Source organism: Eleutherodactylus coqui, chromosome 1, assembly GCF_035609145.1.
Source record: "Eleutherodactylus coqui strain aEleCoq1 chromosome 1, aEleCoq1.hap1, whole genome shotgun sequence".
Lineage (NCBI taxonomy): Eukaryota > Metazoa > Chordata > Amphibia > Anura > Eleutherodactylidae > Eleutherodactylus > Eleutherodactylus coqui.
Genome location: NC_089837.1, coordinates 139,349,419 through 139,361,730, shown reverse-complemented (window position 1 = coordinate 139,361,730; position 12,312 = coordinate 139,349,419). Strand labels below are relative to the sequence as shown.

The window sequence follows — 12,312 nt, the reverse complement described above, 5'->3', positions numbered from 1 at the left end:
AAAAACGCTGATTCAGGGGAATAAATATTAAGTTTTATCCATCTGCTGACTGAAAAAAAGATTCAAATCAAAAGTCTGTAAGAAAAAATTCACTTTCCAAATTTCTCCTCCACTTTGCTTATATTCCTGTAAAACACCTAAAGCGCTAACAGACTTCATAAATGCCATTTTGGAGTAGATAAGGGGTTCAGTTTTAAAATGGGGTGATTTATGGGGATTTCTAACATATAGATCCTTCAAGTTACTTTAGAACTAAATTAGTCCCTTAAAAAACAGATTTGGGATCTTTTCTTCAAAATTAGAAAGATTTCCCTATACTTACAAGCTTTCAGCCATTCAAAAAAAAAAATTAAAAGGGCGCTTACAAAATGATGCCACGATAAAGTAGACATATGATAAATATTGTTTATTAAATATTGAGTGTGGTGTGAGTCACTGTCTTACAAAAAGAAAAATTCAAAGCTTGAAAATTGGGAATTTTTTTACAATTTTCTGCAAATGTAGAATTTAATAAATAAATAAACACAAAACATATAGAACTACATTGACTACTAACATGAAGTACAATGTGTCACAGGAACTATCTCAGAATCACTTGGAGAAGGAAAGGCGTTCCAAAGTTATTACCAGATACAATAACCCATGGTCTGGTCAGACAAGCCACAACTGGCTGCAGCTAGTAATGGTTAATGTCAGTAAGAACTTTACTGAGACACATATGCTGCTTACTTATACAAGCAGAATCATTCACTTGTGTAACTAAAGGAAATCCAAAGTGATCTATTGTGAACTTTAAAGCAAATTAAATGAGCCACAAACATCAGTGCACCGTTCTTTACAGCTTCCCATGTTGGAAGGTCCTCATAATGTGAACAAGTCACCAAATATTTTTTCTTGCCTAGAAAATCAAAGATAATGTTAGTCAATGCATAACAACTGTCTATATTGTGATTATGATGTTATTATTATTATTATATTCTTGCTGTGATCATGATTTTGTGTCGCTACAAAGTCACACATGGTGCTACAAAGTCGTGCGACTTTATAGCACCACGTGTGAGGATTTTTTGGGGGGACTTGAAACTTAAGCCCTACCCTTAAAATAAGCCCTAGCTGCATAAAAAATAAACAAAGAAAAAATACATCACCTCTCCGGCACTGTCAGCTCCCTGTGCGTCTTCTTTGAAGCTCCCCCGGCAGTTGCTTGAAGTTCTGCTGCAGAGCTTCCTGGTTGGGACTTTAATAATCCCCACCTCCAGGAAGCTCTGCCTCTCATTGGTTCCCGAGCGCTGGTGCGGCCAATCAGAGCCAGCGCTCGATGAACCAATCACAGCCCTTCAATGACTCAATGGACGACTTGGAGAGAGTAGGGAGAGATGAGTTTAAGTTTTTTTGTTATTTTGTGGCCACAAGGGAGCTGTTTTTAGACAAAATGTTTATCTCAGACAACCTCTTTAAGTAATACAGCAAAACTAAGGAAATAAAACAATCTGAAAAAGTCAAAACTTTGCAAAAAGTGGATCCAGGCTACTTACATTTAAAGTCCCTGTCCGTAGTATCCTGGCTGACAGCTTGATCAGCAAAGCTAATGATGAGCACATTATAAAAACGCTTGATAGCAGGTCAAAGATTTGTAGAAACAGATGATACCATTCATAGTGAAGGGGTTCTTGGCATACACTTGGAAACTTGGCATAAGGGAAAGGATACTTGATTGCATAGCCAATGTAATTGGTTGATGATATCCCAGCAAAAGTGTAGTAACAGTATGGACCAATAAGTATGGATGCGATGGCCACTGTCAGTTGAACAGGGCATCCGATGACACTTAAAAGGCAAAGGGTAAATGTGGATTCCCACTGCAAAACATGTCAAACATATAGTCAGCTTTTATATAACCTTACACAATAAGGGCTTAGTCACACGGGCGTTTTTTCATGCGATTTTTTTTTTTTTTTTTTTGTGCGCATCAGTTTTGCGCACAAAAAATCGCGTGACCGAAGACAGCGTCACGACTGAAAAAAACACTGCTAACAGCATTTATTAGCCCAAAGGGCTCGGTCCCACGGGCGCTGCCCGCTATCCTCTGCCACAGCTGTAAGAGCTGTGGCAGAGGAGAATGATGTTCGCCCATTGAATTCAATGGAGCCAGCAATACAGCCGGCTCCATTGAAAGCAATAGGCTGCTGGCAAGCGCTGTATTAATTTTCAGGGAAGGGCTTCAAATATAAGCCCTTCCCTGAAAACCATCCCAAAAAATTAAAAAAATTAAAAATATATATATATTTACCTTTTTGCAGCTGCCGGAGATCACCTGCATCCAGTAGGCTCTTCTCCTGAACTGCTTTCTGTAGTATTCAGCAGGCAGGGATTTAAAATTGGTCACAGCCCTCAGCCAATCATGAATTCATGAATGGGTGATTGAGTGCTGCCTCTGATTGGCTGAGCACTGTGACCAATCAGAGGCAGCTCTCAGCTATTGAATGACAGCTGAGAGCTGCCTCTGATTGGTCACAGTGCTCAGCCAATCAGAGGCAGCACGCACTCACCCATTCATGAATTCATGAATGAGTGAGTGAGAGCTGCCTCTGATTGGCTGAGGGCTGTGACCAATCAGAGGCAGCCCATTCAGCAGGCGGGGATTTTAAATCCCCGCCTGCTGAATACTACAGAAAGCAGTTCAGGAGAAGAGCCGGCTGGACGAGGCTGATCTCCGGCAGCTACAAAAAGGTGAGTATATATATTTTTATTTTTTTACACTTTTTTGGATGGTTTTCAGTGAAGGGCTTATATTTGAAGCCCTTCCCCCAAAATTAATACAGCGCTTGCCGGCAGCCCATTACTTTCAATGGAAGAACATTGTTCTTCTCTGCCCCAGTTGCTACAGCTGTGGCAGAGGAGAACGATCTTTAGTATATGTTCTCAATGGGGTCGGCGCTGCTGCCGCTGGCCCCATTGAGCGCATATACAAGAACAACAATTTGCGTTCTGCAAATCGTTGGGTCATATAATTCTCAGCCCATCCGCATAAAAAACGGCCATGTGACCGATCCCATTGAAAAGCATTGGGTATATATAGACGCAGATCGCAAGTGCATCTGCAAATCGGGCAAAAAAACACCCGTGTGACTGAGCCCTTAGCCAACTTCTTACCTGTATATGACCTACCGATGTTAGATAAACTTTAAGTAGGTGTTTTTTCATGGGATCAAAAAATAAACGAGATTTCTTTGACTTGTACATAAAATAAATTCCATTCAATTCTGTTACATTATATTAGGATAAAAAATGGATTTATGTGAACCGAATTGAAATGAAACATTACCAGTGATCTTTGTATCCATTCACGATAAGCTAGGAGTGTAAGAATGCCAACAGACAGGGCCTGCAAGAGAAATTAGCATATTAGGATCATAGTCTTAGCATCTTGACGGACATTGATAATAATAATCATACCACTACAGCTTTATCTATAATATGCATTGTATCATTTTACTATGTATGCAATCTTACCACAGCCAAGAAAGACAATGTTATATCTTAGTCTTCTAATGGGCGTCATGGAACAATGACCAGTCTATCAAAGACCCAATAATAAATAATAGGAAGATTTATTTTTTGTAGCCTTAGTCCACAATTCTTATAAGAGCGCTCAGTGTGAGAAAGTTTACTTCTAAAATTTTCTGGTTTGCTCCTCAGCAACAGTCTACTGGCAACTGGCAGATTCCCCTTAACAGACTGCAAGCTGTTACTTTGTTGCATGTACTGTTACACAGCTAGTAATTCAAGCCTAGGAAACAAATGGGAGAGTTGGAAATGTCTGTGTGATAAATGTCAGTGAAAGTGGAACTATACAGTCACATGTCAAAGAGGGATTCCAGATCCCTGCCTTATTCCTAGATCAATGGGGCAGCAGTATTCTATAAAGCCATAAACCGCTTGTGGAGCTCACTGGTGACTTCTAACCATGAATGTTGGAGTATTGGTAATACAGCCAGACTTTACTAGATACATTTTATGTGATTTACACAAATTACAAACTTGTAAAGTCTGTGGTCATGGACCCCATTGATGACCCCCTCCGATCTGCAAGCAATATGAATGAAGAACCTTAGTTCTGGAATACTTCATGAAGTGGGAATGAAAGCTCTTAATGTAAAAGGACCATAGAGATGAACTCACATCAGAAAGTCATCAGTATTTCATCTGTTTTTACATATATATTTGCTTTCATTGCTATAATTTACTCCTACGTAAAAATGGATCCGTTATTGTCCAATAGAAAATAATACAAATAAAGGCAATTACGGGTGCAATACGGTTGCATCCATATTTTAATCACTCTTCATAGACTTCAATGGATGTATTACATGGGTAAAATGGATGAAATTAGTGGCTGCTGCATTTTTAAAATTCAGGCGTATTTTATAGGCCTATTTAAAGAGAATCATTTCTTTTCATTAGCTCTGTGCTACAGTCCATAAAACAAGGATTAAATAAGGATCTAAAATATGCTCTTCTGAAAGGGGCCTAAAAGAGATTTAGTAGGAGAGGTCAGTTCATGGAATGCACAGCTGAATTACTGAGATGTGCTTTACATGCATTTGCATCAAATTAGAGGCTGAAATTGAACAGCATGTATCTATCTGTATGTTAATACGTTTAATTGATATTTTTTATTATATAAATAGATTTTTAGATTTTTCTCTGGACTGTTGTCTTAAGACATTACTTGTATATGCCAAATAAAATAAATCTTTAATTTCTAGATAAATTGTTAAACTGAATTAACCCCTTCATGACATGGCCTATTTTGGGCTTAAGGACACAACGATTTTTGGCGGATTTTCTTCTCCATTTATCAAAAGTCATAACTTTTTTATTTTTCCGTCGACACGGCCGTATAAGGGCTTGTTTTTTGCGTGGCGAACTGTAGTTTTTATCGGTGCCATTTTTGGGTACATAGACTATATTGTAAAACTTTTATTATTTTTTTATGATAACAGGGAGAGAAAACGCATCAATTCTGCCATAGATTTTTTTTTTACAGTGTTAATCATGCAGCATAAATGACACAATCCATTTTTTCTGCGGGTCGGTACGGTTACAACAATACCAAAATTCTTACATTTTTTTTAGGTTTTTCCACTTTTCTGCAATAAAAACCCTTTTTTGGAAATCTTTTTTTTTTTTCTAAATTGCTGCATTCAAAGTCCTGTAACTTTTTAATTTTTTTATGTACGGAGCTCTATGAGGACTTATTTTTTGCGAGACGAGCTGTAGTTTTTATTGGTACCATTTTGGTGTGCATATGGCTTTTTTGATTACTTTTATTGCATTTTTAGGGAGGCAAAATGCTAAAAATTAGCATTTTGCCTCAGCTTTCTAGCGTTTTTTTTTAACGCTTTTTTGCGTGCACAGTTAAAAGCATGTGCAGCTTATTGTACGCGTTGTTACGGGCGGGACAATACCAAATATGTGGGCTTTTAATTTTTTTTAAACCTTTTTTTTTGCTAATATGAGAAAAAGCATAAAAAAAGGGTTTTTTAACTTTTTTTTTTACATTTTTTTAAATTCATTTTTTTAATCTTTTTTTTTTTTACACAACTTGTGTCTCTCTGAGGGACTTACAACACTGCCCTGATGATCGCTGTGATAAGGCATGGCAGGGCTACTGCCCTGCCATGCTTATCGCTTATGCTTATCGCTTTAAGGGTGCGGGCAGATGAGCGTAGGCGTATTTACGTTCGCACGAGCGCAACGTATAATCGCCCGAGCGATCGTTTTTCACCGATCACGACCAGAGCTAGAAAGCGTATTTTCGTTTGTTCCTACTTTGCAAACGGTCTTTTCGGCGATCGAATATGCGTTGGCGCGTATTTCGGTCGCATATGTTCTGTTTTTTTTCGAATTGACGTTTTTACACGCCGTAAAATCGCCCATGTGAACGAATACATTCGAAACCATTGCCTCAGATGGTCACGTATATACGTTTGGTCGCAAAAACGCGCCGTTTATGCGCTCGTCTGCCCGCACCCTGAGGTTGCTGCTGACCAGGACATGTGACTGCTGCAGCCAATCACTGCCTATAGAGGGTCGCTGCTGTGGCCAGTGATTAGCTACAGCAGTCACAGGTCCTCGTCAGCAGCAAACAGGAAGCACAGAGTAGTTGTGAAGCAGTTTTGAGTCATGAGAAAACACTTTTAAGATTACAACTCATACATAAATATTTAACCTGAACTAAAATTACAACACGGTTCTGGAGTAAACTGGCCCAGTTCATAAAGATTTCCCTGTTCCTCCTCATGTAGAGGGGATTAGATTACTAAAACACAGAATGCGGTACCAATGTATTGGCATGGTGTCTGACCTGTGGCATTAGTCACCTAACTCTTTTATCTAGTTCGCCATCACCATGTCCTCAGGCAGAGAGTTCCATAGTCTCACTGCTCTTACAGTAAATAACCCCCTCCTATGTTGGTATAGAAACCTCCTTTCTTCTAGATGCAGAGGATGCCCCCCTTGATACAGTCACGGTCCTGGGTACAAACAGATCATGGGAGAGATCTCTGTATTGTGCTGTGATATATTGATATATAGTTATTAGGTCGCCCCTGAGTGACAGATAAACAATCTGTCATTGGGGAGAGAAAGAAGACGCTGTACACAGGTTCATACCACAAATGAGAAAGATAAACAAAGTCAACCTTAGACCAATTGGAACTGGGGGAACTGCCTCTACCATAGAGGTATATGATATCCTAATCAGGCTTAGGTCGGGAAGGTTTCATCTATCCTTAAGGAGAGCACCTAGTAGATGTGTAAGGAGACTTATAAGGCTATTCATGCTCTTCTGAGAAATATGCAAATGAGGAAAATAGAACAATACCTCTGCAGCGCCACCTATTGGAAGGCAGCATTCCTGCAAATCAATGTCAGACCGTTAATAAAAGTATTTATAACTAATCTTACTTATCGGCATATATTTCCTAGAGGAGCATGCATGGCCTTATAAGTCTCCTCACTCGCCTCCTAGGTATTAGTGTATCTTGACACCACCAGGAAGTCCTGATGGAGTCAAGATTGACAGGAAGGTCATGCCCCCTGTACCTGATTGGCTTCACAGCAGCCTGCCACATAGGTTCTGAAAGGGCACTACAGCCTGCGGCGCTGCACAACAGGCACCCCCACCCGCAACCGCAGTGAGTTCCACATAGTGTCAGCAGCAGGGAAGCGATATGGCTGGGGGAAGACACAGTGTTATCTGGCAGCCACCCGATGCAGGAACATGAGTTCCACATACCCCCGGCAGCAGGGAAGCGATATGACCGGGGGAAGACACAGTGTTATCCGGTGGCCACTTGATGCAAGAGCATACGCCGCCGGCTTGCGCCTCCCATCCCCCCCCCCCACACACACACCTGATGCGGCTTTTCCCGGCAGCATAGTATAACCGCTCTGCACAGCAGCTGTAAGTGGGGGAGTAGCTGGCACACATCTGACTGTCATGGCAGCGGAGAAGAAGCAGCATCTCCCAGGAGGGAAAGGGCGTCCAGGGTCCAGACAGTCAAGGCGGCGGTGCAGTACCTGTGAGCGCGGCAGCTGCAAGCGGCCGAGACTGAGCTGACTATGCATGCAGCGGAGCACAAGCGCTGAGGCCGGCAAATGTGAGCGGGGGGCTGGTAAATGTGGGTGGGGGACCTTAGGTTCAGGGTAACATGTGTTATTAGGTTTGTGTTATTACATGTTAATGCTGCCATGTTACAGCGGTAACATGGCAGCATTTACAGGTAACAATGTAAGCCTAATAACACGTTACCCTGAGCGTAAGCCTGCAGACAAGGACCTGCCGGCCTTGGCGCTATCAGGAGCTAGGGGTGTGACAGGGGCGTTCCTCCTGTCAAACCCCTAGCTTCCGGTGGCGTCAAGATACACTAATACCCGCCTCCTATGTATCTTCTCACTCACCTTCTGGGTGCTCTCTTTCAGGAGAGACGTTACCCTTCCTGACCCACATCACAGACCTCTCACTAGCCAAGCCAGAAACCTACGGCACACTGATGAGGGGCAAACACCCTAAAACAGCTGTCTGTGTATGTCTTTCTGGCTTTTGGTTTTTAATACCTAGTCATTGTTATAAAGACTTGTATAAAGGGTCTGACATTGATTTGCAGGAATGCTGCCATCCAATAGGTGGTGCTACAGAGTTATTGTTCCATCTTCCCTATTTGATCATCAGACTTAGGTGCACTAGCCTCAGTATTACGACGTGTTTGATAGCTATTGTTCTAATGACATTTATTTTAAATAAATGTTTGGAAAACACAATTGCAAAACCAACATGCTAAATAAAAAAGAGAATTTACATAAAAATACAGAAGCAAATTTTAGACATGAAAGCACTGTTAAGTCAGAGGCAGCATATATTGCTATGTCTGACACTACATCTTATAAATTTGAAATGTGACTTCTGGTTTCAATTTATGGGTGTCATAGTTTTTAGAACAGGGTGTGAGATGTAGATGTTCTCAATAATAAATCTCGATACACTTATAAATTTTGTGTTTACACTTGCATCTACGGAGATATGTCCAGAATGTGCTGATTTACTATGTAGAGCCATATATATGTTGATTTACTGTGCAGAACATACGGTTCCTTCTTTATCAGTCCGCACCAGCCACCCAGGGCAATGCAACCTCTGTACTTCTATGGGTTGTTAAGCTGCAGTGGCCGACATGGCCTAACAGCTTCTGGTTGAGTCAGTTATGTCTTCCCCAGTAATCATGACGTTCAGTTACATTTCATAACCAGTTGATGAGACTTAGCAGTTGTATTGCATAAGTATGTCCTGTATCATATGTATACGTTTACTGTAGGTTTATATCTGTTGATCTTCATAATCATATACAAATTGTTATCTTAACTCTTCAATATCTATTATTTAGAAATACAAACTGTTAACCTCCTTTAGCAGAGGATATCACATCCCTGAAAGGGAAGCAGTCTGAGCTGTTCCAAAATGACACCGAATATGTCCAAAACCAACTCACTATATCCCAGAAAAGCATACACAGAAGTACAAGCATGGAAATGATTAACAATTGCTTAAGCAGAGGATTTCATGCCATGAGATGCAAATACCAGTCTCATTTTGAACACATTAGGTGCTTTCTATAACCCGTGGCTTCTTAAATATGGCTCATGATAAAGAACTTTTAGTTGAAAGGAAGGATATTATATACCAATGAAACAAGGGGGAAACAGATCTTTATAGAATAGGAGGAAGCTACCCTTTATTTCAGCCAAGCAAGGAATCAAAGGACACACCATAAAATCTATGGCTGATCGGTTTAGTGAATCACAGCTCCCCCTAGTGGATGTTACCTAGAACTTATACCTGTTTAAACAAAAAAAAAACTACCTGTGACCTCTACTAATAATAAAATAAGGTTGATACTATACTGGTCAGATAACTGAGTTTATTTTATGCATTGGCCAATCAACATCTTCCTATTGCTCTTACAAACAAAAAAAAAAACAGGGTGTAATCAAAAAGACCGATCCAGCGCTATAGCTCAATACTGGGGTCCCATATTGAAATAGAAATAGCGTACTTGGATAGGAAGGTATGGATGCAATACACAATAGCACAGTGCAGTGGCCTCTAGGGGCCCCAGCATATGGGTTTCAGTTTCGTGTTGTGGCCCCTGTAAGAGATAGAGAATAAAACTGAATTGCAAAATTGAAGGATAGCACGTGGGAAGCAGAAATCCTCTTTCTGTGTCTCTCTATGTCCCGTTACAATACATGTATGGACCCGTCGTTGGACCTGTGCTCATTACAAGGACTTTCAATGCAGATCTGTACCTGAGTCTCTTGATAAAGACTGTGGATGACTTAGTGAATAATCTGCCTCAATCATAGCAGAAGAAGACCACTTCATGTATGCTTTCCTTACATCATGTATTTTTGTTAGCCATTAAAAGGTATCATATCTACAAGATTACTTTGTTTCTCTCACTGACATCAATCACACTTTTCTTACTTTAGTCATAGCAGTGGTCCTATGGGACTCAGAGAGATGCGGAAAGTGAATTTCTGCTTCTTACATGCTACTCTTTAAATTTGCAAGTGGGTTTTACTGTCTATCTCTTACATGGGCCACAATACAAAATCAAAATCCATGTTCTGGGGTTCCCAGGTTTCCATGTGCCATGCCATCATATCGCGTATTAATGCCTTCATATTAAAGTATGCTAGTGTTATTTCAATATAGGACACCAGAATTGAGATATAGCACTGGATCAGTCTTTTTGACTACACCCTGTATATGGATAATTGCCAGTGGACTTGTGTCAACTTTTTGGCACTGTTACATTATAAAAAATGGTGTTCAGGCTGAAATAATTAAAGGCATTTCCAAGAATTTTTTTTTTTTTTAAATCCAGCTGGCCATGACCAAAAACTAGACTATACTCACTTGGCCAGGATCTTTACAGCTCCAGCACTTCACTTGCATTCACCCCATGGGGTCTGTGTAAAAGTTGCAGAGACAGTCTGTAACTAGGATGTCACTGATTGCAGTAGATCACTGAGGTCTATGATGGGCTGCAGCCGCCTGTGAAGTCTCCTCAACAGACACATCGCAGCCTGTGAACAGAGCACTGGCAGGGTGAACAGAGGTGCGGGCACTGGGGGTGCGGGGACCCAGCACAGGTGAATTTAGATTAGATTATTATTTTTGGGCATGGACAGCTACATTTTAAAATATTCTTGGAAAATCTACCTCCACTACCACTTTTTATGGAATCTGAGGAATGTTGGAAACATGGGGCATGGCTAAGAAGTCCCATGCTGTGGGAATTACTGAAAACCTAGCATAACTCAAGAGCTAGGCTATACACATTGGAGGGCAAGTATTTTAAAGTGATGACGAATGTGGTACATGTTATACTAAAGTTACACTAAAGGACCTCTTAGCTGTATATCAGTTGTATAGGACTTATCAGTGTTCTGGCCAAACCCCATCTGCCACATTTTCTGATGCATACAGATGTTTTACTCACTCAACCAGATTTCTAATACTTTTCTACTTGTGCCATGTTGAAAAATCCATTGCCCACTGCACTGAGGAAGAGATTGGCCAAACAATTGGATAGTGCAATAGTATTAATAAATCTGCCAAGCCAAAAAACACTAATGTGAACCTGTGCTAAATATTACATACAATGAAGTCTAGAGTCTTCTGTTATCCTCTTACCAGTGCTCCATTCCAGATAGGACAAGCAATCCGTGTACTCCAACCAATAAACAAAGGATTGTAGCTTAAGACAGGAAAAAATGCTATAACCCCTGAAATAATGCTTAGAGTGCCAAATGCAGTCAGGATTCCTCCAGTAATCTGATAGAGGCTCGTCATTTTCCATAAAGTGCTACTTTTCACTGTCAAGCGTCTGGAACGAATGGTGTTTTCCAAGCACTTTGTGTAAACTTTTGTTTCTTGGAAACTGTAGTCAAGACACAAATCCATTGTTTACATGTGTCAGCTTAACCTGCTGCTTGCTTTTAATTGTTTCCGGATCTGCTAGGACATGGCCACCAAATAATCTAGTTTGTATACATATAATTCCCCCCACCCTGAGATAAACGGAAAAGTTTTTGTGTCAGTTCCTTCTCCTATGAAGGAATGTGTTACATCATCTCGGAGCTGTGTGGGGTAATTCATCCACACCAAGAATTTCGGAGTCTGGAATAAAGTCTTAAACACATTCCTGGGACAGTTTAAGAAATAGATGCAAATTAATGGAAACAAACTCAAAATGCATGTCATTAGAATTAACCCTGGACATTCCTAGTGTTCAATACTAATTCTTGTAGCCTTCCTGTATATCTCAGTACAGACCCTGCTGCTTAATTGTGCAGTATACACGTAAAGTGTACCTGAGTTTTCAACACGTTTTCTAAAATATAACAGGTTCTCATTACCATCTGATTTGTTGCAGTTTGCACCCTATTTCAGGTCAGTAAGTTCTGATTTTCAGGTGGTCTTTGACATTTTTCTGCTGCCCTGCTGTTTGCAATCTACTATCAGGCAGGGGGTGTGTTGCAAGCCTATCACTCTGTCAGTAGTTCACTGTCCTGCACTTCCTTTCCCTTACTTCTCATGCTGCATTGCTCTGTTTCTTGTGGTGGCACTAATACTGTATTCACTTTCTTAAGGTTATTATTTTAAAGTCATCAAGTATGTCTACGTCAGGACTAGACAAGCAAAAAAATGTCCTTTTGAGGGAGATCTCTATTTTCCAAAGC

At 40.5% G+C, this 12,312-nt stretch overlaps 1 protein-coding gene across 1 annotated transcript; it reads right to left on the bottom strand.

Moving 5' to 3' along the window:
- Nucleotides 1-385: 385 nt before the first annotated feature.
- On the bottom strand, nucleotides 386-11,488 carry TMEM212 (transmembrane protein 212). The gene is made up of 4 exons (XM_066590037.1): nucleotides 11,264-11,488; nucleotides 3,326-3,385; nucleotides 1,536-1,859; nucleotides 386-898 (listed from the first exon to the last, which is right to left on the bottom strand). Exons 1-4 carry the CDS (start codon nucleotides 11,420-11,422, stop codon nucleotides 878-880), a joined length of 564 nt encoding a protein of 187 aa, XP_066446134.1. The 5' UTR covers nucleotides 11,423-11,488; the 3' UTR covers nucleotides 386-877.
- Nucleotides 11,489-12,312: the final 824 nt, after the last annotated feature.